The sequence below is a fragment of the Erythranthe guttata genome, chromosome 10 (assembly GCF_056151865.1).
Source record: "Erythranthe guttata isolate IM_541 chromosome 10, IM_541, whole genome shotgun sequence".
Taxonomy (NCBI): domain Eukaryota; kingdom Viridiplantae; phylum Streptophyta; class Magnoliopsida; order Lamiales; family Phrymaceae; genus Erythranthe; species Erythranthe guttata.
This window is the reverse complement of record NC_142542.1, coordinates 103,444-129,646: the sequence shown is the minus strand read 5'-3', so window position 1 is coordinate 129,646 and position 26,203 is coordinate 103,444. Positions and strand designations below refer to the sequence as shown.

Here is a 26,203-nt window from a genome sequence, read left to right as displayed (position 1 = left end):
GCATCAGTCGAGTGGATGTGTCGAGAAATACAGGGTGAAACATAATACAGAATAGCATTCACAAAGGTTAGCGTGTCACAGTAATACTACAATCAAAAGATAAAACTTCTACACTCCAAACTTCCCTGCTATCCAGGTATACCTTATCCTACAACCATCAATCACAGCAAACACCATTTAATCCTTGAGCATGTATCAACTGAAATCATTCTGTATGGACCAAAACAAATTACATAAATATGACCTTTGCTTATAATAGTGGAATGCAGCTCAGCTTATATATCACATTTTTATCTCCCAAGAAATTGAAAATAAAATTAGGGAAGAATTTCGGTCAAAATAGAGTCCACGCTCTTCCTGAGGTTATAAAGGTTCAAACGGTTCAGGTAGTTCAAACCCATTATCAAAGATTGATCCTTGGTCAGACTTATCATCAATACTGTGAAGCCAGTTTGCATTCTTCAAATCCTCTTTGAGAAGAATCATGTCATAACGGGAACTTTCATAAATATCAATGTTGGTCAACTTTGCTGAATATTGATACTTGTCTTCCTCACTCCCACTTTCAGAAAATCGGTGTCCATTTTCAGCAGTGGCACCATTACTACTGATGGACAGGCTTCCGTTGGGAGATGCTGCACCTTGTTGGGTTTTCTGGTTGGTGGATCGAATACTTTGAGGGAATAGATTTGAGCCAGTAAGAGGACGAAAACCATTGTTGCCGTTTCTTATGTCCTGCAATACAATGGGAAAATCTTTGAGAATGATGAATCATGGAAAACTCATCTCATGTTGAATGAGATAGAATTGTATTAGCACAGAATATTGTGTTCATCTTCATAGTCCAACCTAGCATGAATCCTACACAGTGCTCCACATTCCAATGAGACCCACCGATATCTATGAATGGGTCATTAAGAAATGACACCTTCACATAACTATTATGTTTATCCTCTTTTTTCTGGGTCACCGATATATTCCACACGAACAACTTTCCAAAGTAATACGAATACAGAAGTAATGTGACATTGCCAATAATTACAGAAAAACTAGTAATGAACATGACCTCACTGCATTTTCAGTTATGCTCCTAGCTCGCATATCAGAATAATAGGAAGAGCTTCATTTTGAAAATCCAATAAAGAAAAAATAAATAGGAAGTTAGAGATGAGTACCATATGCCGTATTGCCATGTCAAGTGATTTCTTTGAAATTGTCCGGCCAAACCCTGTGCTATCAGTGGATATCTTTGCAGGTTTCCGTGCTGACAACTCTTTCCGGGAGTCCATCGCATCAGGTAGCTGGCCATTGGCGTGTGTTCGACCCCGTCCATTGGGTTCTGCAACTCTTCCTCTAGCGACTATTGGTGATGAGTGTCTCCTAGGAACAGCAGCATTACCAGGCGTAGGTTCAGCATTTCCTTTTGAAGTGAGAGAAACACCAGGTCTGGACCTACCAGCAGATACTGGTCTATCAGGCAAAGTCGTTCGGAGGTTTGGCGGTGTATCAAGTGGAAAATCATGGAGTACAATAGGCTGTGGTGGGGGCCGAACTCGCGGACCAGGGGAACTTGGGCGAGACACTGAAGCACCACTGCGGCCATTAGTGAGACTACGCCCACCAGGGGTTGAAGGTCCAGAAGTAGGAGATAAAGATGGTGTGGGATTTCGACGAGTAGGTGTTGATGGTCTCGATGTAGTCCGAGCAGCAGGAGAAGTCATGTTCGAAGAGATTTGTGGCCTAGAAGTAGGAGTAGATGGCCTCGAGTTCTGGGATGGTCTTGGTCTGTCTATCGAAGATGTGCTGAGAGCAGGACGAGGTCTAGCAGGAGTTGTAGATCTTGACACTGTTGGACGGGAAGAAGGGGTTGAAGGCCTTGAGATAGATGAGGATCGGTTGGTAGGAGTTGATGGTCTTATATAAGATGAAACGGAAGCAGAGCTTGTGTTAAGAATGGATGTTGATTTATTGGAATAGGTGTTATATTGGGAACTAGAAGCAGAAGGTCTAGTCACCGAACTACTTCGAGTTGGTTTTGCAGCAGCATGGTTGTTTTCAGATTGCGATACTGACAGCTGAAATCGGAGAACTTCTATAGTTACAGATATTTGCAAGTAATACATGTAAAATTCAAGTTCAAGAGTATATGACCACCAATAGCAGATTATCTATTCTCACAATCAAGATAACATATTACAATTGGAAGTATTTAATAGTAATCACAATGAAGCATACACAACGATAGGATAAAGGTTCGACATACCCGCGAGGCTTTGGCTGTTGAGATTGATCTGACCAGCGGACCACTTCTTGGAGCCATAAGACCAGTTTGAGATTCATTTACATTCGAAGAAGGGACCAGCGGAGTTCCAGGAGGAGTAAGAAGCCTATTAGATAGACGAATTTGGAATAATTAGTAGAACTCACCACTGGCACAAATTAGGCTGAACTGTTAAAGTAACAATCATAATTTTCAATCAACATATATCTAAGCACATTATCTTCAAATTCTGCCCTCAATGGCGTAGTGTTATCTAATGATGCTGAACGACCGTGAACAAAGAAAAAAAATTGTGCCAAAAGTTCGGTTGGCTATGTTCAGAGCTCTTTTTATGTATGTTAATGCCATGCAAAAGATTAATTCAAGTCTGAATTGTCAACAGAAGGAGAAAAATGTTACAGTACATATTCTGAAATCTCATGCCACCATCCCTGGACCAGGTTACAGAATGGCTCTTAAATTAGGTTTATGAAGTTATTTAAACTTATTAAAAAGTCAATTTACTAAATCTTAATAAATATGTTGCTCGATCAGTGTATTATGTAAGACTGAGCAAATTATTGATGGTAAAATTGATGTGGGTTTTTTCACCATCACTGTTGATGACGGAGTGGATACCACTTGAAATTAGCCAACAAACTCATAAGCATAGACTAGATATTATTAAAAGAACATACTCCACATTTTAGCAGAAGCTAGATCTGATCATTAATAAGAACATAAATGATAAATTGAAGAATTACCAATCATAGTCGTGCTTTCCTCCATCAGCTGAAGACAATAAATCGTCCAATCCACTCCTCCCATGTTTCGCTGATCCAGTTGAGATTCTACCCAGTTTCACCGGCACTAAGCACGTAAAAACCCCAAATCAGGGGAAAACATGAAAGGAAAAGCAAAGGAAGGAATCTACAGAACTGAATGAAGCCTAAGAATAATAGATACACCATATGGAAAGGTCGAATCACCGATTGCATATTGTCGCAAAGGAAATCAATACAACGGCGTCGTTTGGATTAATTACTGACGCAACGTATAATTATTAACAGATAATGCCAAAAACAGAAAAGATAAAACGATGTTTTCGCGCGGAGTAGTAAAATCGATTGGAATCAAATCCAATAATCACCACCTCATTAACATTACGTGAGATTCCTAGGGGAGAATGGAGATAATAACGTGTTGGAGATGAGGATAATTACCATCGGACTCGTCGGAGGAGGCGACGGATAGACTGCGGCGGCTTTTGGAGAAGAGATCTAAATTCTCGTCGGTGGAATCCTTGGAATTGGGAACACCGTTGATGCTGAGGCCGCGGCGGTGGTTGAGCGGAAAATTGCGGCCGCCGCCGGTAACAGATTCCCTCAAGGTCCGATTCATGGACAGCGGTGGGTGTGGAAAGTCAGAGAAGCAGCATAGACCAAGTCTTCAGTAGAGAAAAGAGGAAGAGCAGAGGGAAAAAAAGAACAGATGTAATGATGCGTGAAGAGCAGTAGCGCGAGAAGAGAGGAAAAAATGGACAAAGAAAACCGAGTCACGGAACAAGACTTATTCGTTTGATCTCATATATACAAAGACGAGTCATGTGCTGCGCTTCAGTGGACATAGATATAGATAAATTAGATCTGTAATGGTGTATGTATTATATTAGAGTATTGATTGAGTTGGAGAGTAAACAAAATTGAGGAGATGGTGGTAGTGGTGAGTTGAGCAGTGGAGAGGGGCAAGCGCATGTTCACTCAATACTAAAATAACCAAATAAATTCACATACCAGCTGTGTCCCTTCCAACCATATTCTTTTCCCCTTTTTTCTTTCTTTTTTCTGGGATTTAAAATAAATATTGGGAGCAAACAAACCATTCTGACTTGTATATTCTATTAGATTGCCTTCAAATGAAGAATTTGTAGTTAAAATAAATATATTTTTTATTTGAATTAAATTCATTTTTCTTTTAAGAAACGAAAATGTTGTCCCGGTTGATTTATAAATTATTATGTTTGGAGTTATTATATATTACACTCAATTAAATTCACCGTGTGTAGATTCCACCATGCACTTGTATTGACAAGTATTTATTTTACACGCACGTGTACGTGATTGTGTGCATATCTACAGTAAAAAAAACCCTAGAGAATTAACCTGGTGTTGATAAAAAAGATTGGAGAAGAAATTTAAGTGTCAATTTGGTGAAGAACAGTAATTTGGTAGGGTGAATTTGTGTGAAGTAAGTATGGATAGGGCAGAGATTTGAGAACATGGATGGGGCACTTTACCAAAATGTGGACCACTTTATTGTAATCCATATTATAGATAGATCTGGGATCTTACAATTATTTAAGCAAACAACAAGTTACCATTGTATAATTTGGACCCTAACCCTAAGTTTTAATGTGTGTGTGTTTACTGGATCACATTATCACTATATATATACATATATATATGGTATCTTCCAATGATATTTGAGTCATCCTGGTCCATTCATTAGCTATCCTTTCTCTCCCACCTCAAATTATAGGCCGCAACTTTTATAAACCACAAGTATGATTAAACATAAAGTACTTCAATAGTCATAAATTGGTGAAAATGGAAACCATCTTAGGAACTTAAAAACATTTTTATTCGTTTGATTGATGATGACCAAAATGTGTATGACGTGTGAAAAAAGCAAGTGTTGGAGACTTTGGAAAATGCATTGAATTTGAATAATGTAGGAGTAGTAAGTAGTATTTTGTTGTGGAAGTCAAACTCAAATTAATGACCGGTTGTGGCTGGTGAGAATATAATTACATTAGCTGAAACTCATACACTGCCCCAGCCTCCAGCAATTAAATAATTAATAAATCATATTCCTTGAATAATAACTCAAGACCAACATAAGGAAAAGGTTTGAATGAATTTGCAATAAGAAGTCTGATTTAAAGGACAAATTAATGCCCCACCTAAGATATTAAAGTAAGGAGTGGGTTCATCTAACCTCATCACTTCACCTTCCAATAGGTACATTAATGAACTATTTATCAACAACTGTTATAGGTTGAGGTTCAAATGCAAGTAACCATGAATCTTTATTTATGGGCTGTGCTGGTAAAAATGCAAGTGGATTAGTTACGTCGGTCCCCTAAAAGATAAAATTAAATCAAATAATCAAATAAGAAAAGAAGATGTCCAATTCCTCAAAAATAGAAACGGGGCCACATTTAAAAAAACTAAATGAATGTGTATCAATCCAAGGCCTAATACAATACGTAGTACATGATAGAAAACGATGCATAGGAGATGTATGAACGCATATATGCTCCATCGTGCTCAAACCCATTTATATCCATGTATTTTGGAAACAAATTAATTAAATGAAAAAAAAAACACAGATTTAAGAGAGAATAGGACATCCTTTAACAATGATGTATCTTATTCAAGTATGGGTCGACGACACTCGACAGTGATTTCCTTAACTTTTTGATGTCTTCCTCTCTATCTTATATCTCAAATGTACAATTTAGCCATTTATATAATATATACTATCTGAGACTAATTTAAGAGTCACGATGGGTGTATTATTTCCTTTAAATTTCAAATCTAATTTGTAGGCTATTCATTCACTCATTCATTTCATTGTGTAAAATATACATATATAATAACGAAATAAAATTTACTTACAAGGGTGTGCCGCCAAACCGTCTTAAGGTGATCAAGTATAACTACCATCAACAAACCTGGCAAGGTAAATAATAATAAGAGATGGGGGGACGTGGCATTGCAAGTTGCAACTCAAGAACTTGGATACGGGGATGTAATAATAATAATAATAATAATAATAATAATAATAATAATAATAATAATAATAATAATAATAATAATAATAATAATAATAATAATAATAATAATAATAATAATAATAATAATAATAATAATAATAATAATAATAATAATAATAATAATAATAATAATAATAATAATAATAATAATAATAATAATAATAATAATAATAATAATAATAATAATAATAATAATAATAATAATAATAATAATAATAATAATAATAATAATAATAATAATAATAATAATAATAATAATAATAATAATAATAATAATAATAATAATAATAATAATAATAATAATAATAATAATAATAATAATAATAATAATAATAATAATAATAATAATAATAATAATAATAATAATAATAATAATAATAATAATAATAATAATAATAATAATAATAATAATAATAATAATAATAATAATAATAATAATAATAATAATAATAATAATAATAATAATAATAATAATAATAATAATAATAATAATAATAATAATAATAATAATAATAATAATAATAATAATAATAATAATAATAATAATAATAATAATAATAATAATAATAATAATAATAATAATAATAATAATAATAATAATAATAATAATAATAATAATAATAATAATAATAATAATAATAATAATAATAATAATAATAATAATAATAATAATAATAATAATAATAATAATAATAATAATAATAATAATAATAATAATAATAATAATAATAATAATAATAATAATAATAATAATAATAATAATAATAATAATAATAATAATAATAATAATAATAATAATAATAATAATAATAATAATAATAATAATAATAATAATAATAATAATAATAATAATAATAATAATAATAATAATAATAATAATAATAATAATAATAATAATAATAATAATAATAATAATAATAATAATAATAATAATAATAATAATAATAATAATAATAATAATAATAATAATAATAATAATAATAATAATAATAATAATAATAATAATAATAATAATAATAATAATAATAATAATAATAATAATAATAATAATAATAATAATAATAATAATAATAATAATAATAATAATAATAATAATAATAATAATAATAATAATAATAATAATAATAATAATAATAATAATAATAATAATAATAATAATAATAATAATAATAATAATAATAATAATAATAATAATAATAATAATAATAATAATAATAATAATAATAATAATAATAATAATAATAATAATAATAATAATAATAATAATAATAATAATAATAATAATAATAATAATAATAATAATAATAATAATAATAATAATAATAATAATAATAATAATAATAATAATAATAATAATAATAATAATAATAATAATAATAATAATAATAATAATAATAATAATAATAATAATAATAATAATAATAATAATAATAATAATAATAATAATAATAATAATAATAATAATAATAATAATAATAATAATAATAATAATAATAATAATAATAATAATAATAATAATAATAATAATAATAATAATAATAATAATAATAATAATAATAATAATAATAATAATAATAATAATAATAATAATAATAATAATAATAATAATAATAATAATAATAATAATAATAATAATAATAATAATAATAATAATAATAATAATAATAATAATAATAATAATAATAATAATAATAATAATAATAATAATAATAATAATAATAATAATAATAATAATAATAATAATAATAATAATAATAATAATAATAATAATAATAATAATAATAATAATAATAATAATAATAATAATAATAATAATAATAATAATAATAATAATAATAATAATAATAATAATAGTAGCAGCAGCAACAAAAAATTGCAAATATATTCCTGTTGCGGACCATAAATCTAATGTCAATCAATATTCATAAACATATTCTAGTACATACAAAAGTGTCCCAAGTACCGGCATAATAGTGCCATTTACTCCTACAGATAAAGGTAGATGCAACAACTGTTCATGTTTCGCCTTAAATGCAATAAAACTAATATTATGATTGCTTTTATTTACATAATATTAACAAGTAAACTGCGCATTTATTACAGAGTTCAATTATAGGCGGTACTTCTATAACTCGGAAGACAAGATTAACTGACACAAAAAAGAGGCATGCACTTGAAACACCATGTGTGATTCACCACATTGTTAAGTGTTATACACACACACACACACACAAAGCACAATCATCATGTAAAATAATATATTCACATGCAAAGGAGCCCACTTGGCCATTGAGCAAATGCCCCTTGCTTTGGAGTAAAGATGACATTCGACCCTACCCTTTTTATTCACATCTAGCTACCATATAAATCATTTGGATCTAAATCACTAATAAGTGCATGCATTTCACCAGAATAGCAAGACAAGCAAATGCAGGACACACCCCTCCCATCAACAATGACCTGCCCCCTTTTTTTTCCCTAAATGAGCCCACACACGGCATTCACTCACCACAAATCATATACATATTCAATATTATATTAAATTCTAATATACAAATATTCAATTGTTATTAAACATGCATTTACTTGTAAATTTCTTTGTAAGTGTGTAACATACTGGTGTTTGCAAACAACACGTAGAACTGCTTCCTCACATAAGGCAGCAGCAATCTGACAAAACCACCAATTAATTCATTCACAAGTTCTCTTAGCAACACAAGTAACAGAACTCACAACGAACTTCACAACCAAAAAATGAGGTTGAGTTTTTTCTCTATCAAGACAAAAAAACTCGTACCGGTATGTGCTTTCTGTTACTTGTTTCCAGTATGCAGTCCACAAACGACGCAAGTTCATTTTCATTTTTCTCCATGCATATATTAATAATCAATAGATCTCATTACATTACTATACATTTGAAGCATCAAATTTGTGGTTCATGCATGAACAAAGAAGAAGTAAATATAATGCTTGGTGGAGACGATTGCCATAAAACAAACCTCAGTTGCACCTATGTTACATAGTCCTCTAAGACAGCCTCATCGGTTAAGATCATCTTGGCAGTAAATCTGCATAGAAAGAGACCATAAGTGCAGAGCACATAAACCAGAGCAAATTCATTACAAACTGGAGGGAGGGAAGAAAATAATTTCCCAGAAAACGTTATTTTTCTACTCTGTCAACTAAGCACTTGAATATCAAGCAGGAAAGTCATGAAAATGTAAAGACCATGGTCCAAAGTGCCGGCACGTTTAGTGGCACAATGGCCTTGTCATTCACAGATGATCAAATCTATTCCATCTACCAGAGCAAAAAGGAATGTTTACAGATATAGAAAGCTCACAAAAGATAACGAGTATCCACCAATGTACAAGACATCATTAAAAAAATTGCACATGTGAAGCTATTAAGTTGTATCAGAACTGATTGAACTCCAAAACCATTCTAGGAACCCTTTGTGTCCAGCAGAATTAATGAGTAATTGTTGTTAACAGAGTCAATTATCTTAATGTAAAACCAAATGCAGCAATCTATCGCTGCAAATCCTTACAACTCCAGCATAAAAAAATATCTTCTCGGAACAAATAAAAGAGTAATCCATTAGAGGAAAAATATTGTGAGTGGGATTCGGAGATCAGATGCGACTGCATATCTGCAAGGAATCAGATTCTAAGGAAATTGGTATTGACCCTCGTTCTATCCGGTCTGATATACTATTAAAAAAAAATAAAAAATCAGTATCTACTAGTATAACAAATACCTATGAATTATATGTAGAGACGTAGATGAATCTGGATAGCAAATGAATGCGTAGTAGAGGCCCATAAACCCTAAGAAAAATGAAATTAGATAAATCCGTAAAAAAAGGAAGCAACAAACTTAAAACTAAAGAGATCTACTGTAGTTGGGGTTGCGAATTAGTTAGACGTACTCATCGGACATATATTTTTGGATTATGGCCTCCTCCTCTGCAGGCTGCAACTCTACTCTACTGTGCTGGGTGGAGACGAAATGGTGCGTAGAAAGGAGGGTGGAAGGAAGGCGGGAGAAGAGTTGAAAATTGGGCATTGGAATATGGGCCTGCAGGTGTCAAATGATGGGCCCAATTATATATATCTATGAAACCATAATTTCATGAGGATTCTCGATCTATATATCAAAGTCAAAGAATCGACGATTGGTCGGGCGGCCAATGAATGCGTGCACCCAGCCACACCTAATAATTATATTCTAGGGTTAAATACAAAAACACCCCTGTACTATGGAGTTTGTATCAAATACCCCCCTGTACTACACATAAATACAAAAACCCCCCTCACATTACATTTTTTTCAAAATATGACGAAAATACCCCTACTCAAGCATTTATATATATATATATATATATATATATATATATATATATATATATATATATATATAAGGGTTTGTTTGAGTCATTTTCAGTCAATTTTACGTGGAAAATTTTGGTATTTCCGTATTTATATTTTTCTCTCCAAGACATCTAATTGCTTATATTTTTTAAATTTTCTGATAAAAACCTTTTATTTTTGTCATTTTGAGTTTCTTCATTTTTTTTTTCTTAAATGTCTTCCGGTAATTCAAACATCATAAGATTACAAACATCTTTACAATCCTATGATTGTTGAGAATTTGAACTACCGGAAAAAATAAAAGGTTTTATTGAGAAAGAAAAACTAAGTAATCTAATGTTTTGGAGAAAAAAAATATAAATATATAACAAAATTTCCCAAGTAAAATTGACCGAAAATATTAAAAATATAGTGGAAAATGACTCAAACAAACCATTTAATTTATAGGCTAAGCAAGGGTAATTTCGTCATATTTTGAAAAAAATGTAATGTGAGGGGGGTTTTTGTATTTATGTGTAGTACAGGGGGGTATTTGATACAAACTCCATAGTACAGGGGTGTTTTTGTATTTAACCCTATATTCTATTTACTATTTAGTGAAGTCATGCATGGTCATCATCGATCACCGTGTATATATATAATCAAGTTGCCCCTAAAAGTTAATTCCCTTTATAATTTGTTCTTAATTTGTTTATGCTAACCAAATTGCATCAGATGTGGCCCTATAACTAGTATAATATTGTTTATCCACTAGATAAAATTCGAATTAGAGAGTGATATATACAATAAACTAATGTGGTGAGTTGCACACAAGTACTAGTAGCAGAGAGAGAGAGAGAGAGAGAGAGAGAGAGAGAGAGAGAGAGAGAGAGAGAGAGAGAGAGAGAGAGAGAGGGTTGAATGAAGTGAAGACCGTGAGTGATGATGCATGTTTTTAATTTGTAGAAATAGGTAGGGTGTTGATGAACATAATAATTAATTTATTAATGAAACATTGGATTAATCCAATATATCCACCATCACTCATTCATATATCTGAGAGTATGTATGTATGTATGACAATATATATATATATATACACACACATATGGTGCTGCTTTGTGACGCCAAAGCCCACTCACTTACATTGTGATGTGAGGAATGGCCGACTTCACCGCCCCACACCAACTCATACGCCCATCACCATTATTTATAATTCCATTCTATTCCCCTATTGTATACTGGACTAGTATTTCACTACATTTGTATATATAATGTATACATATATATTGATCGTTGATCAATTCAAGTCAACTATATATGTTGACCATGTGAAGTGGGGCCCACCCACATATATACCTGATGCTATCTATCTATATATGTTAGATTGTACGTTTGTCCAAATTCAAATTATAGGTGGAAATGTGTTTGCATACTATTCCCTCATTCTCATTAATTAACAGATACGTAACTAACGTAATCTTCTTTTTCTTCTTTTCTTTTTTTCCATGAGATGAGATACACACACAGATTAATATTTATAAGTCCGCCAATTACTTCCGAGCTCTCTCCTTCCTTGAAATTATATTAATTTTCATCCAAAGAAATGATTAATAAATAAGGAAAAATAAATGAAAATTTGTAGGACGGGCGGTGGGATTCATAATTAATTTGTTTCTCCGATCAGATCCCCACCTTTTCATGTCTTCTAAACATCACCACCAATATTACATTGATTTCATCCCCCCACACACACACACTCAGGTATATATTTATAAATTATATCTGTATAGAGAGAGAGAGAGTTGAGTTGACACTTGAGAGAGAGAGAATAAAAAGATGAAAATTAATGGAGGCCACCACGTCAGCACCAAATGAAAAGGCTTGCGTACCTGGACTCTACTCATCATCCCCTTTTTCCTTTTTCTTTCCTCTATATAAACAAGATTCTCATCAAGAATTTTCTTATCATTCATCAGAATAGTCACCATTGACTCTCTCTCTCGTCTTCGTCGTCAATATAATGTTCTTTTTATGGTATATATTTTTCTCCATTATTATATATACTCATCTGCACTGCATTATATTGCATTGCATGTCTGCTTCATCCTTTGATTCATTCCTCTTCATTTTTCATTCTCAAAGTACCATTTTTATTATTATTATTATTATTAATCATTACTTTTATTATTTTCTGTCTTATTATTATTTAATTTCTAATTAATGATGGATTTCGTATACTCGTGCGTGCGTAGATGATCATGTCGACTGTGCAGAGAATGAGGGAAGCAATGGTGTTTGTGTTGTTAGCCATGTTCTCAAAAGCAGTGACCTCAATGCCGTACTGGTGGCCGAGCGGCGACACTACGGAGACTTCAGGTTACTGCCTCAGCTGGCGTCTGGCGGTCGAGTCAAACAATATCAGAGCTTGGCAGACAGTGCCCACTCAGTGCTCTCGCCACGTGGAGGCGTACATGACAGCTGGACAATACCAGCGTGACCTCTACCTCATTGTCGACAACATCTTCACCTACATCGACTCCATCCATCTCCCATACGACGGCTTTGATGCTTGGATTTTCGATGTGGACGACACCTGCATTTCTAACCTCTTTTACTACAGAGGGAAGCGCTATGGGTACAAATATATATTTATGCAATTCTTTATTTAATTTTCTGGCAGACTCATGATCGATTATTATTAACATATAATAATAATAATAATAATAATAATTGTAGGTGTGAGCCTTTTGATCCATCGGCATTCAAGGCATGGGCACTGAATGGAGCTTGCCCTGCAATTCCTGATGTTCTCAGATTGTTCAACAAGTTGATCCAAACTGGCTTCAAGGTGTTCCTCGTCACCGGCAGAAACGAAGACACTCTCGGGCAGGCCACCATTCAAAATCTGGACGACCAAGGATTCTTCGGTTACGAACGTCTCTTTCTAAGGTCCCTTTTATTATATGCTGTTAAACCTCATAGTCATAATCAATCCTTTCTGTTCATACATATTGATTGTTACGATAAAAACTGAACTTTTCACTGTACAGGAATGATTCGTATAAAGGTCAAAGCGCGATAACGTACAAGTCGGATATACGTAGGCAATTGGTGGGAGAAGGATACAGAATATGGGGTAACGTGGGAGATCAGTGGAGTGATCTTCAGGGAGATTATGTGGGTAACCGCACTTTCAAACTCCCCAATCCCATGTACTTTGTCCCTTGATTCATGCATGATTCAAAATGCAAATGCAAATGCAAATCGAGGGATATATATGTATAATTGTAATGATCTGCAATGTCAGGACTCGAACAAGTAGTTTTTTTTCATCACAAAAAATAAATAATTGTAGCATATCCATTTTCCATTTTTTTCTTCACATTTTGTGAAAATAACACAGTACACAGAACTAGGCTACGATACAGAGTGCCTCTTACCCCTGCCAGCTGATTTGAGCTTCTTGCCACGCTTGTTGTGTTGATCTTGATTTTGGGCCTTAAAAATACCGATTCTTCCGATCCCTTTAGATATGGAGGTGAGCAGAGTCTTCCCCCCCTGGCTAGACTTATCCATCATCCCCTGTTTCATGACCAACTGTTCTTTCTCAACATCACTCAGCCTAACTCTCATTCTCGATATCTCCAGCTTCAGCTCCCTATTCTCTCTCCTCAGCGAAGCATAAGTATCTCGTGGTGACATTGCAGCGCTCGCAACCCCACTGCTTATCTTCTGCGATAACAAACCGTCACCACAGCTTCCCGACAGTGCATTCTTCAACCTCAGCTGCTCAAAATACAAAACCCTAACCACCAAGTGTACCGGGAGTCTATCGTTTTGTGCTGCATGGTTGCATGCTTCTTCCGATAGTTTCTGGCAGTCTATGAACTTGCACAGCTTCTTGCATTCGTTTTCGTTCAGCGTTTGGTGTGCCTAGAAAGATATACGTACATGTTATAACAGCAAACATATGTAATAATTTTAACAAGATCAAATCATCATCAAGTCCCTTACCTTTAAGTAGATGTCGATAGCCCTGTAAAGGCCGTCATCAATGACACGAGCGTAATCGGGTAGTACTTCAATCATCGAAATGAACTTTGCAAGGCTCAAATACGGGTCAGGAGCGATTTCAGCTAAATACGAATCGATAAGCCTTCCAACTTTTAACAAGGATCCATGCCCATCCGATTCATATCCGAATTCTTCATTTTCTTCTTCTTCTTCGATGCGTTGGAGGAAATGACCCAGAATCCGATGGATGGTATCCACATCAAACAAGGACTCACCTGTTTGGACACAAGGTATAAGCAGGTCATCCAGTATAGCCATTTCTAATCTATAAGCAATTCTTCTCTCGAGCTCGATCCTGCACGCTAAGGTAGCACCCACCATTATAGCTACCCTGGTCATCCCAAACAGAAAAGTCAAAGGAATAACGGAGGAGCTTTTCTCTGTGGGTAAGAGAGTAACAAGAGATTCGACAATAGTCTTCTGGGCGTTTTCGACCAAGCCAGGATTATTTGTTCTTGCTGGATTCCACATATGTGGCTTCCCAATTCCCCTTAGTGAAGTATGTGCATAATGCATCAAAGAGGCAACTATGCTGTCTGTCCTCACACCACTCTGTCCCATTGCACTAATAACTCTGTGATAAAAATCGACACCCAATACAGAAAGCTCTTCAATCCACCACTCATGACACCTATCTTTCGGCTCTAAAGATCCACTGTGAAAATCCAAACGAGATAAACCTGATACGAGCTGTTCCTTACAAGCATTCGTCGTAATAGCACATACACATCTGTCTGAAATTCCTATTTCGTCAGCAAGTGGTAGTAGGTTCTGGCAGGAAGATAGAACCTCGACTGATTTTTGAAGACTGTGAGATACAACTTCGATTAGATAGGTTTGTGTACGTTCGATGAGGTTTTCATCTCGATAATCTTCAGTCATTTCCATGTATTCAGCAGCGCAGCGCAGAGGGGCTACATTTGCTGAAGTGATGGCAAAATTCATGCCATAACAGAATTTGGCAGCAAGTTCGAATGTTTCGGGGCCTCCAGGCAAGTTATTGAGTTCCAGCTTTGATAGATTTGAATTACTGTTTTTGGCATCAGCAACGAGCTTACGGATCTTACCACTTCGAGCTACTAGGGGGAACTTTACGAACCATTAAATGTGGGAAGTTGATTAGTTTATATATAGTTTTCAGTTGAGAACCATAAACAAAACAAGTAAGTACCTTATGCAATAGAAATGATTCTCCATCAACAATGATTGTGATGTCACCAGCAACATCTGAGAAAATACTGCACACACACACACACACACACAAGTAGATAAAATAAAAAAAAGTTTCCATGTAAACATATAATTAAACCAGAAACATAAAGAAGTAAGCAACAAGAGGTAGTATGTTTACCGGTTGGCAAAGGAAGTTGAGAACTTTGTGGGAGGAGGGTGGTGGTGGGGGGTGGAGAGAGAATGCTCCGACACCATTGGGATTTGTTGTCTGAGTATAAGAGTCGTAGCTGAGCTTGCAACAGAATCTCTAACTACTACTCCGGCGACGGCAGAAACTAAGCAACAGTAATAAAATGCAATCATTGAAGAGAGATGGAATCAAAACAATCATATGTCAAGAAAAAAAGTAGTTGAACTTGAAAGAATTATATTATATTGCTGCTGCTGCTATAAAAGGGAAAACAGTACTGCAGGAATTGGCATTTACAGTACTGCATGAATTGGAATTGGATTTAAATAAATTCATGATCATGCATCATGCACCGCCACCATCTCTATCGACTATCAATCCATAAATATTATTATTAATTAAATCAAAAGTTAAAGAAAAAAGAAACAAATTAAACACAGATTATATTTAGGGGAATACAAAAGCGATTGTTTTTATGTTTAATAAAAACATAAAAACGGATTACTTATTAAGAGAGTTGGTTAACCTTTTCCTCTTTATACACAAGCGAGCGAGTGAGTTCTGCTTTTCTTTCCTTTTTGTCTCCTTCTTCTCAAACGGATCATTGTCTTTACTTTTTCACTTTTCTTTCTCTTTTTTAATTTAATAAAAACAAACCAACTCTGCTTTTTCTTTACACCGATTATAATTAATTAATTTATTCTGTGATTTTACTGATTACTGAATTACTGATTACCATACCTATCATCATCATGATTACAAACCTTCAACTATATTTGAAATTTTGAATATGTGAAAATAGACGTTACAGATTCATTGGTTTAATTAACTATATAATGTCACAATGTCCTGTTTCGATATGTAACTATGATTATTACATTACCCAAAAAAAAGATGAACTAACAGATTAATTAGTTAAATGTGGGAAAAAGTAAAATATATAGATATGTATGTATGTGGTAGTGAGGGAGGCAGCAAAGCAAGTTTGTAAAGCAATGGAAAGCAATATGGAATGGTCACTGACTGACACATATATAATAACATACTAAAGACCCAAATTATTACTCTATATAATAATTACTTTTACCATCCTTCAATGCAATTTTACTAATTATTTTTTCATTGTTTATTTCACATAATAATTACTTCCACTGCATTTCCATTCCTGCTACATGATTACTTTCTACTAATTTTTTGAACTATCTTGTTCTTCTTTTTTTGGATATAGCAATAAACATATTTCTCTATTCAATAAGGAACTGATGTGCTGTATTTTGCCAATTTACAGATCTACTTGAATTAAGTCTTTCATGTGATCTGAAATAAACTTAATTTTAGAAAAGCAATAAATAAAGTAGGCTTAAATACTTGAATTTTAGATAACTATAGTATATACCCTACAAACTATGATATAATAAATGGTTAGTAAGATAATCATGATTAATTCTTATTTGATGTTTAAATGTTTGGGCCTAGCAACAATTATGAAAATATGGGCTATTATTGTGTTCCTTATTTTAGGGTTTTGTGCATTTGGTCCAATTATATAATTCCATATTATCCTGGGTCCAGCCCAAGTGGAGAGGGACTAAATTTGAAATATCCATTTAAGTTGGGGCGGAAACAAAAAGTGACCAAGTGAGGGACAATTTCGAAATATTCATTTAAGTTGGGGCGTAAAGTGAAGATCGAAGGAAAGTTGTATTTGGAAATCGGGAGGAGCTCCGCCATACATACAAACCCATATCAATAAGCATGAGTATGCCGAGCCACGACGTATTAGCCTTGCCCACTGCGCTCAAGCTGTGAGTATGATGAATTCTCAGTAATATTCGATTTTTCTCTTTGAATTTCTGATTCTAACCATGGTTTGCTGTAGTTACCCACCGATTGTTTCTCTTGATCGCCGCTCTCAACCATTCTACCCGCTGAATTTCCCCTTCCATCTTCGGAGAGGTTTGTTCAACTTTCTTTCCTTGCAGTGACAGTGTTACTATTTTTAAAAATTAATTTCCAGTTACAGTAGAGTCATTGAGTATGAACTATTCGTTTTCTGACTTGCTCAAATTTGACATTCGTGGGTTCAGATTTATCTTGTAGCTTTCAAAATATTTAGATATGCCCACGCTCAGTGTCAGTGGGATGCTTGTATTGTATTTGTTTCATAGTTACAGGCATGGTCTACACTTTGTTTTGCAGGCGGCAGGAACCAAAAGGTCTCTAGACTGAAGGCAGGCTTTTGGGAGTCCATTAGATCAGGGTAAATTGAATTATTTCATAATTTTGATTTGTTATGGTAGCATTTAGCAACCAATTAGTTTTTTTTTTAACTATGATGGGCTTAAAATATGTCTCCTTCATTGGATACACCTATTGTACATAATTATGGCTGGCTCTGCAATTTACATTTCTACTTGTCGGACTAGACACTGCGTATAATGACATAACCTCTGATGTAGTTTGAGATCAAGTGGGGCGGAATGAACAACTTGAGACTTTTTGTGCTTCATTTTAGGATTTTGAAGAACAACACTGCCCAAGTTGTAGAACCACCTTCCCCTGTTGAAGAAGTGGAAGAGCTCTTGCCCGAGGAATTTGTTCTTGTCGAGAGAACCAGACCTGATGGGACAGTTGAACAGATCATATTTTCGTCTGGTGGTAATGTTGATGTCTATGATCTCGAAGCTTTATGCGATAAGGTGATTAAACTATTCCTTTTTCTTATTTCCATTCTCTTGGTTTTCTTTAAAATTCTTCATTTTGATATGTATGTATAGAAGAACATCTTTTTCAATGTCGGATAGTTATCTGATATTATTCGTTGCATTTATTATAATTGTCTACTCCAGAGATGCCATAGATACCAGCATGAAATACATTCTGTTGTGACGATGTAACAAGCTGTTTGGCAGTCCCACATTTTGTGGGCCATGTCTCACACTAAAGAAAGCAAATTTTCTGTATCACATTAGTAATTGGAGCGTTTTTATGACAAAGACAGAACTTGTAATTCAATTGTTGTAATACACTTTGGGACATGTGCACTTTCAGTTTCCTATTTTGGCTAATGTAGGTCTTCTCTAGTCACTTATATTTTTATGCGATTTCCTTCTTTGATTCATTTTGTTATGACATTGTCCCTGTTTTCCTGCCAAAATGGGAGTTACACCTTGTTAAAATTAACTAGTTACACTAATTCTCAAAATGCACATAATAGGTTGGTTGGCCTCGTAGGCCACTGTCAAAGCTAGCGGCAGCTCTGAGAAATAGCTACATAGTTGCTACTTTGCATTCCATAAGCAAATCAACTGGAGAAGGTATTAAATAGCAGGATCTTTCTTGGTTAATTAATACAGCCTAAAACTAAATGTCTAAAGCTTGTTAATCCAAAATTTATATTTCTAACTATGTAACAATTAGTAATACTGTTATTAAATAAACTAAAGTGACAGACATCTTAGTGTACTTTGGCAAGTTACTTGGCAGAGGGAAATGGCCAAAAGAAGTTGATAGGAATGGCCCGTGCTACATCAGATCACGCTTTCAATGCAACAATATGGGATGTTCTTGTTGATCCTTCTTATCAGGTACTCTCACAGCATTACATATAAGTCAACATCAGACCTGCTAGATTATATCTTAAGTCGTTTTGCAAGAGATTTAATTTCGGTTATGCATTATTTATGTTTTGATGGATGTGCTTGTGATTTAGGGCCAAGGACTCGGAAAAGTCCTTATTGAGAAGCTAATAAGGACTCTTCTGCAGCGGGATATAGGAAATATTTCTCTGTTTGCAGATAGCAAAGGTATATTACTGAGCACTAGAGAGGTGCTTCTAAAATCTGCCTTGAGACTGGCATAACAAGAATATATGCTCAACACCTGTAGGCTGTAATTATAGGAATAATTATTTGAGTTGATGTTATTTCTTGCGATTGAATGCAGTTGTGGAGTTCTACCAGAATCTAGGTTTTGAACCTGATCCTGAGGGCATTAAAGGTATGTTTTGGTACCCAAAGTAATAGCTGATGATCTTGATCTCCAGTCTGAGACCACCACGACTACTTAGTTTGGAGTTGTCTGGTGAAATACTTGGATGGACCATGTTTGTTTGGGGGAATGTGACAATTTATTGTGCTGGGATGATGTCAACTACCATGTGGTCTGGTCTTTGGAGGTTTTGAAGAGCCTGACCTGTAGTTGTAAATATACGTTCGTTCCCAGTAGCAAAAGAATGGGGTTTGAGAAGCAGGCTAAGTTCATAAATTAAGAAATTTATCTCAAATTATGTTGCTCTAATATACAGTATCTTCATTGGATGTCTTTTAAGATATGTGTATGTGCTATTGGACTTTATGGTCAGTGATTGTGGCATCATTAAACATTTTCATAACTTCGGCTAACCTCTGACGTATTTAACTGCCCTCGTTTGACTGTTTCACTCCGTTTATGTTTTTTTCCTTTTTTTTTTTCACATTGTAAAAGTTTGTGGCCATCTAGATAGATGAATAATGTAAGTATGAAATTGAAACTTGCAAGTCACATCAATACCTGTTCTTGTTAATATTTGAATTTGTCAAAGGCTAACAAACATATTGGTTGCTAATATTATTTGTTAACGATTTGAAAACGTTGATTAGGAAGTAGGTAATACAAGTTGGATATATTTTTATTAATGGATCCATGGTTGACAATTGGGCGCTGGTTTTGAACTGGAACATAATTTGTTATATTAAATATGCCCCCAGTGTTCATTTTTCTAGTTTATTCTGCACTGTTGCTTCTTTGAATAACTCTTTCTCGCTACCTACACGTACATATTCACTGAAATTCAGTGTTCAACATTATTATTTTTTAATCAACAACAAGAATCCAAGGGGAAAAACATTATTATTTTACTAAAATCAACATTTAGTACAGAAAGCAGAGAGGAAAAGATTAAAGTTAATGCGATTCGAGTACAAATAAACCTAACTGAAACTGGGCATTGGCGCCATTGATGAGTTTTGAGTTCAAGTTCATGATACCCCATTTATTACCAACGTCATACTAATTTGAATTTGTCCCTTTCTCCCCCGGTCATCATGATTGATTTGCCCGATTTCTGCAATTCTTTATCTGCAAATTCTGATTTTCATATTGTTGACAATGCCATTTACCAAATGCCTTTGTGATTTCTTCAAAAACATTGACTGCGTCCCAACTCTTAGTTCCCAAGTTATTATATATCCTATAAAATATATTAATATGTGTATAAAATTTTATACACATTCCACTGGACCAAGCCACTGACTTTCTTGTATTGTATGTTCCTGAGGGTTCATATCGTAATACACTTGTCTGTTTTACTTTCTTCTTCTTCTTGAATATGTAGAGTATAATTAATCAGGATTTTCTTGCAATATCTTATCATGTTCATGAGCTGTTGAACTATATATGATTGTTTTTTTCTGAAAGCACGCATTTTATTACACTTGCAGATGGCAGGGCGGACAATACTTTTTCTCGGAGTAATTCTTTGGCTTTCATTATGTTTGTCTTCTCCCGTTGCGCATGGGCAGATTACTGATCCCCAAGAAGGTTATTACAGCTTATACCTTGCCTCCTCATCATCATCATCATCATCATAATGATAATAATATTTTAATCTATATTTCTGTGTGTGGTGCAGTCGCCGCTTTATTGGCAGTTCGTAGTAACCTAAAGGATAAGGACAAGAATCTGAATTGGACAAGGAAAAACGATCCTTGCACGTCGAATTGGACAGGGGTGTTATGTTACAAAAATGAAACTGATGGTTATATGCATGTCCAAGAACTGTATGTGCTTCTCTCTTTAGAAAATTTGAAAATTATTTTATGATTTTCTCTTACCCTCTCTCTTCCCTGTGAATGCATGAAGGCGCTTACTTCGATTGAATCTCTCTGGAACATTAGCTCCAGAGCTTGGTCAGCTAACTCATATGAAAAGATTGTGAGTCATCAATCAATCAATCAATAATTGTTATATCCGAGTATTGACCACTCACTGTGTTGTGTTGTGTTCTGGTGTTGTGTACAGGGACTTCTTGTGGAACAAAATAAGTGGAAGCATACCAAAGCAGATTGGCGATATTACTGCACTTGAGCTCCTGTATGATGTCGATATCATCCTTCCATCCAATCATATAATGACTTTATTTATGATTTTGCAGTATTTTCTCCTAGTAATAGTTGTGCTTTGTCATTCATTTTTAGTTATTTCTTCCAACTAAATTAGTATTTTATTTTATTATAGGCTTTTGAGTGGAAATCAGTTAACAGGTTCTCTACCAGATGAGCTTGGTTATCTTCCCAACTTGAATAAGTTTCAGCTGGATCTGAACGAGATATCGGGACCAATCCCTAAATCGTTTGCCAACTTACCCAAAGTTCAGCATTTGTGAGTATCAATACTCATACCCAAGAACGTATAAAATATGAAAAACTTATTATCGATGCCCAATTAAATGCAGCCACATGAACAACAATAAATTCACCGGTCAGATTCCACCTGAGCTCTCTACCCTTCCTTTACTCAAGCACTTGTAAGCCCGCATACTTGGTTAACAGATTAGAAAATATACATCATGTTTTGCGTACTAATTAATTGTTGAACTTTAACAGCCTTCTTGATAACAACAATTTGTCTGGGTATCTTCCTCCGGAGCTTGCTCAGATGCCTAGCTTAACAATTCTGTATGTCTTGTGCTTCTTATGATTTATTTAGTGGGCTAATTGAGAATTTTCTTTTTTCAAGCAATAATAATAATAATGTTTCTCCTTGTACAAACTATTTATTGCAGTCAACTTGATAACAACAACTTTGCTGGGAGCGTGATCCCAGATTCTTATGGCCAGATACGCAAGCTCATTAAGCTGTATTGTCTGTCTCCCCTTTTCTTTCATACATAAATCTATAACTATTAAACAATTAATAATGTTCAACTTACTTGGTTGAATGAAAACCAGACTATCAATCAACAAATATATTTTGTCTTTTTTGGGATTGTGATGATATAATTTCATTTGAGCAGGAGTCTGAGAAACTGCGGCCTACAAGGAACAATACCTGATCTAAGTGGATTACGACGACTTCTGTACTTGTATGTCAGCATAAGTACTTGTTCTTACATATGATTGTTGTAATAATTGTTCAACATGCTAAACGTTTCATTGGTGTTCAACTTACAGGGATATTAGCCACAATCAACTCACTGGAAAGATAACGTCAAATACAATATCTCAAAATATCACAACCATGTAACTAATTAATTTCAAACATATTTTCATTGCCAGCTGGTTGTTATCTTCGCATGATATATTGACGGCTAATGCATAATACATTTTTACTTGCAGTATTTTATCAAATAATCAGCTTAATGGGTCCATTCCGTCAAACTTCTCTGGGCTCTCTCATCTCCAGAAATTGTGAGGAATCTGCCTTAGAATCATGTCATTTTCATTTTTCTTATTTCATTTACATTTTCTAGTATTCTAAATCATGTCATTTTCATCATCATAGGTATCTAGATAACAACTTGTTGAGCGGATTTGTACCGTCTACCATCTGGGATAATATAACCTTCACTTCAGATACAAAACTTGATATGTAAGACAAGACTCGACTTTACATTTCAATGTTTGGTCTTTTTTCTTACATTCAACTTATCTAATTTTCTACTGTTTCTTGCAGAAATTTTGAAAATAATCTCCTCTCTGATATTTCCGGCGTCCTTGATATTCCTCCAAATGTAACACTCAAGTAAGTATTATTTACGTTTTAATGTGTACATAAATCCTGTTAGCTTAGGATTTGATGGCTGACTAGTCTACAATTTTTAGGCTTAGCGGAAATCCTGTTTGCACAAACGCAAATCAACGAAACATCAGGCTGCTTTGTGGACCTAGCAATGGAAACGGAGAAGCACCACAAAATTTGGATAAGCCAGTTTTAACTTGTCAACCGCAGTCTTGTCCGATCCGAGACCACTTTGAATATGTCCCAACATTACCAAATGAATGCTTTTGTGCTGCACCTTTTGGTATTGGACTAAGACTGAGAAGTCCTAGCATATCAAACTTCCTTCCATATCGTGATGAATTTGATATGTTTATAACAACAAATGTGTACGTAAAGCCAAATCTTACATTGTACAAATACCAGCTTTACGTTGATTCAATCGAGTGGGAAGCCGGTCCAAGGCTAAAAATGTTTTTGCTCTTCTATCCCGAGTACACAAATAATTCTAATACATTCGCTGAAAGTGAGATTCAGGCTATTGCAAATACATTTGCCGGCTTCACAATACCTGGGAGCGATATATTTGGCCCTTATGATCTTCTCAATTTCACAGCTCAAGGACCTTATTCAAATGGTATGTATGTATGAGAACCAACTCCAACCAGATTTTTATTAATTGGATTTTCATTTTTATATTTAATCACTCTTAAACGAATGCAGTATTACTTCCGTCACTAGGAGGCGGTGGTCGAAGCAAAGGTGCGTTGGCTGGAATAATATTAGGATCTATCTCATGTGTCATTGTCGTAGTTGGGGGTTTGCTGTTTCTCTTTCGAAAAATGCGTCAAAAGTCGCAAGCTGAAGCTGTCAAAAATCAACCCCGTGAGTTTTTCATGTACCTTATAGATGGCTGGTATTCTGACATCCTAAATACTTGAAACATATACATAATAGTGTTGTTATCTGCAGTACCGAAAGTGACAATGAAGATGGATGGAGTGAAGGCATTTAGTTTTGAGGATATGCAAACAGCAACAAGCGGTTTCGTGATAACCACTCAAATAGGGCAAGGAGGATATGGGAAAGTGTACAAAGGAACTTTAGCAGATGGTGTAGTTGTCGCTGTAAAACGTGCTCAACAGGGTTCGTTACAGGGTGATAAAGAGTTCTACACAGAGATTGAAATGCTTTCTCGCGTACATCATCGTAATCTCGTCTCACTCGTTGGGTATTGTGACGAAAAAGGAGAACAGGTAATTACTTATTTCAGTGCTCATGTTTTTATTTTATTCCATGTTTTTTTTTTAATCCAAATTTTACTGCAGATGTTGGTGTATGAGTTCATGCCGAATGGTTCATTACATGACCTCCTCTCTGGTACTAATATTAATTATTCCACAGTATTTTTTTTTTTTTTTTTTTTTTTATAATAATAATTATAATCCATCAGTAACGTGTCTGCATTGTTCTTACGGCAACAGCTCAATACAGAGCACCTCTGAATTTCAAAACAAGATTGCATATTGCTTTAGGTGCTTCAAGAGGCATCCTTTACCTACACACTGAAGCTGATCCACCGATCATTCACCGTGATATAAAGGCAAACAACATACTGTTGGACTCAAAATGGACTGCCAAAGTCTCCGATTTTGGGATTTCGAGGCTTGTACCAGTATCAGAAGACGCAAAAGGGGATTCAAATGCACAAATATCCACCAATGTTAAAGGAACACCTGTATGATAAACAAAACACTTTTGCTGTCACCACATTGTACAAGGCTACAGCTAATCCATGTTTTTGAATTGCAGGGATATGTGGATCCAGAATATTTCTTGACCCGCAAGTTAACGGAGAAAAGTGACGTTTATAGCCTTGGTATTGTATTTCTGGAGCTCTTAACAGGGATGCAGCCCATATCACATGGAAGGAACATTGTCAGAGAGGTATTGTATTCTCAAATAATAATCACGTGAATAAAATTGCAATGGTGATGATTTGTACACACTACATAATAATCAGGTAAATGCTGCATGTGGATCTGGGATGATGGTTTCGATAATAGACAGGAAAATGGGGCCCTACCCTTCGGAATGTGTGAAGAAATTAATGGCATTAGCACTGAGATGCTCTTTGGATGAGACAAAGGATAGGCCTACAATGCAGGAGGTTGTAAGAGAGCTTGAGAATATAACAACAATGTTTGAGCAGCAAGCATCAACTGGAGGCACAGACACAGTACCAGAAATGAATGTAATAAATAGATTCAGTCCAGGCAGCACATCAGTGGGGTCCGGTCCTTTGTCTTCTGTGTATGATAGGAGGAGTCCATATGTATCCATGGATCTCAATAGCGGTGATCTTGTTAGTGGTGTCATCCCTACCATTAATCCTCGCTGATCATCTATCTCCTCCTTCAATTTTCCATATCGTCTCACCGTTGTATATAGTATGTATCGCTGTCTTTCATGTGATTTGAGTTATTTATTCAATGTATACAAGTAAACAGAATATGAATGGACGAATAAACCCTGTTTTTTTTTTTTTTTTTTTT

At 34.1% G+C, this 26,203-nt stretch overlaps 5 protein-coding genes and 1 long non-coding RNA gene across 10 annotated transcripts; 3 read left to right on the top strand and 3 right to left on the bottom strand.

Moving 5' to 3' along the window:
• Positions 1-35: 35 nt before the first annotated feature.
• LOC105953207 (serine/arginine repetitive matrix-like protein) lies at positions 36-4,699 on the bottom strand. Its single transcript, XM_012976849.2, has 5 exons — positions 3,484-4,699; positions 3,025-3,130; positions 2,264-2,387; positions 1,176-2,075; positions 36-735 (listed from the first exon to the last, which is right to left on the bottom strand). The coding sequence occupies exons 1-5, from the start codon at positions 3,659-3,661 to the stop codon at positions 364-366; spliced, it is 1,680 nt and encodes a 559-aa protein (XP_012832303.2). The 5' UTR covers positions 3,662-4,699; the 3' UTR covers positions 36-363.
• A 709-nt stretch (positions 4,700-5,408) lies between these two features.
• Positions 5,409-9,642, bottom strand: LOC148767197 (uncharacterized). The gene is made up of 3 exons (XR_016034098.1): positions 9,442-9,642; positions 9,098-9,166; positions 5,409-5,996 (listed from the first exon to the last, which is right to left on the bottom strand). It is a non-coding gene; the product is annotated as an uncharacterized LOC148767197 (long non-coding RNA).
• Positions 9,643-12,350: 2,708 nt separating this feature from the next.
• On the top strand, positions 12,351-13,835 carry LOC105953211 (HAD superfamily, subfamily IIIB acid phosphatase). 2 transcript variants are annotated; one of them, XM_012976852.2, is made up of 4 exons: positions 12,351-12,487; positions 12,706-13,088; positions 13,190-13,402; positions 13,504-13,835. In XM_012976852.2, exons 1-4 carry the CDS (start codon positions 12,485-12,487, stop codon positions 13,679-13,681), a joined length of 777 nt encoding a protein of 258 aa, XP_012832306.2. In that variant the 5' UTR covers positions 12,351-12,484; the 3' UTR covers positions 13,682-13,835. The 2 variants fall into 2 exon arrangements, with proteins under 2 accessions (XP_012832306.2, XP_088681000.1); XM_088824874.1 differs by lacking the exon at positions 12,351-12,487 and adding an exon at positions 12,512-12,594.
• On the bottom strand, positions 13,764-16,397 carry LOC105953210 (Phototropic-responsive NPH3 family protein). Its single transcript, XM_012976851.2, has 4 exons — positions 15,879-16,397; positions 15,699-15,765; positions 14,468-15,616; positions 13,764-14,386 (listed from the first exon to the last, which is right to left on the bottom strand). The coding sequence occupies exons 1-4, from the start codon at positions 16,061-16,063 to the stop codon at positions 13,871-13,873; spliced, it is 1,917 nt and encodes a 638-aa protein (XP_012832305.2). The 5' UTR covers positions 16,064-16,397; the 3' UTR covers positions 13,764-13,870.
• Positions 16,398-17,545: 1,148 nt separating this feature from the next.
• Positions 17,546-20,293, top strand: NSI (nuclear shuttle interacting). 2 transcript variants are annotated; one of them, XR_001172406.2, is made up of 8 exons: positions 17,546-17,695; positions 17,770-17,846; positions 18,090-18,150; positions 18,406-18,589; positions 19,108-19,207; positions 19,337-19,477; positions 19,603-19,696; positions 19,836-20,293. XR_001172406.2 is itself a non-coding variant. In XM_012976853.2 (8 exons), the coding sequence occupies exons 1-8, from the start codon at positions 17,646-17,648 to the stop codon at positions 19,910-19,912; spliced, it is 744 nt and encodes a 247-aa protein (XP_012832307.2). In that variant the 5' UTR covers positions 17,547-17,645; the 3' UTR covers positions 19,913-20,293. The 2 variants fall into 2 exon arrangements, 1 of the variants encoding a protein (XP_012832307.2); XM_012976853.2 differs by having other exon boundaries at positions 17,547-17,695; positions 19,377-19,477.
• A 300-nt stretch (positions 20,294-20,593) lies between these two features.
• LOC105953214 (Leucine-rich repeat protein kinase family protein) lies at positions 20,594-26,197 on the top strand. Of its 3 annotated transcripts, none has more exons than XM_088824053.1 (21): positions 20,594-21,217; positions 21,371-21,470; positions 21,562-21,709; positions 21,792-21,863; positions 21,951-22,022; positions 22,167-22,310; positions 22,384-22,455; positions 22,535-22,606; positions 22,714-22,788; positions 22,945-23,013; positions 23,102-23,170; positions 23,267-23,338; positions 23,433-23,519; positions 23,604-23,672; positions 23,753-24,285; positions 24,372-24,533; positions 24,621-24,904; positions 24,977-25,028; positions 25,133-25,386; positions 25,461-25,595; positions 25,672-26,197. In XM_088824053.1, exons 1-21 carry the CDS (start codon positions 21,197-21,199, stop codon positions 26,047-26,049), a joined length of 2,940 nt encoding a protein of 979 aa, XP_088680179.1. In that variant the 5' UTR covers positions 20,594-21,196; the 3' UTR covers positions 26,050-26,197. The 3 variants fall into 3 exon arrangements, with proteins under 3 accessions (XP_088680179.1, XP_012832313.2, XP_088680180.1); XM_012976859.2 differs by having other exon boundaries at positions 20,873-21,194; XM_088824054.1 differs by having other exon boundaries at positions 21,081-21,228.
• The last annotated feature ends 6 nt before the right edge of the window (positions 26,198-26,203 follow it).

What these genes read in the sequence shown, in the direction of transcription:
- NSI (XM_012976853.2), top strand. Translation starts at nt 17,646, where the DNA reads ATGAGTATGCCGAGCCACGACGTATTAGCCTTGCCCACTGCGCTCAAG. An exon ending in TGGGAGTCCATTAGATCAGG is followed by an intron (nt 18,151 to 18,405) that starts GTAAATTGAATT and finishes GCTTCATTTTAG; the next exon opens with GATTTTGAAGAACAACACTG. An exon ending in TCTGTTTGCAGATAGCAAAG is followed by an intron (nt 19,697 to 19,835) that starts GTATATTACTGA and finishes GATTGAATGCAG; the next exon opens with TTGTGGAGTTCTACCAGAAT.
- LOC105953214 (XM_088824053.1), top strand. Translation starts at nt 21,197, where the DNA reads ATGTTCCTGAGGGTTCATATC. An exon ending in TGTTCCTGAGGGTTCATATC is followed by an intron (nt 21,218 to 21,370) that starts GTAATACACTTG and finishes TTACACTTGCAG; the next exon opens with ATGGCAGGGCGGACAATACT. An exon ending in TCAAGGACCTTATTCAAATG is followed by an intron (nt 24,286 to 24,371) that starts GTATGTATGTAT and finishes AAACGAATGCAG; the next exon opens with TATTACTTCCGTCACTAGGA.
- LOC105953211 (XM_012976852.2), top strand. An exon ending in TACAGAGGGAAGCGCTATGG is followed by an intron (nt 13,089 to 13,189) that starts GTACAAATATAT and finishes TAATAATTGTAG; the next exon opens with GTGTGAGCCTTTTGATCCAT. An exon ending in TACGAACGTCTCTTTCTAAG is followed by an intron (nt 13,403 to 13,503) that starts GTCCCTTTTATT and finishes TTCACTGTACAG; the next exon opens with GAATGATTCGTATAAAGGTC.
- LOC105953207 (XM_012976849.2), bottom strand. Translation starts at nt 3,661, where the DNA reads ATGAATCGGACCTTGAGGGAATCTGTTACCGGCGGCGGCCGCAATTTT. An exon ending in CTCCTCCGACGAGTCCGATG is followed by an intron (nt 3,131 to 3,483) that starts GTAATTATCCTC and finishes TTACGTGCTTAG; the next exon opens with TGCCGGTGAAACTGGGTAGA. An exon ending in CAACAGCCAAAGCCTCGCGG is followed by an intron (nt 2,076 to 2,263) that starts GTATGTCGAACC and finishes CTCCGATTTCAG; the next exon opens with CTGTCAGTATCGCAATCTGA.
- LOC105953210 (XM_012976851.2), bottom strand. Translation starts at nt 16,063, where the DNA reads ATGATTGCATTTTATTACTGTTGCTTAGTTTCTGCCGTCGCCGGAGTA. An exon ending in AATCATTTCTATTGCATAAG is followed by an intron (nt 15,617 to 15,698) that starts GTACTTACTTGT and finishes TGGTTCGTAAAG; the next exon opens with TTCCCCCTAGTAGCTCGAAG. An exon ending in CTATCGACATCTACTTAAAG is followed by an intron (nt 14,387 to 14,467) that starts GTAAGGGACTTG and finishes ATATCTTTCTAG; the next exon opens with GCACACCAAACGCTGAACGA.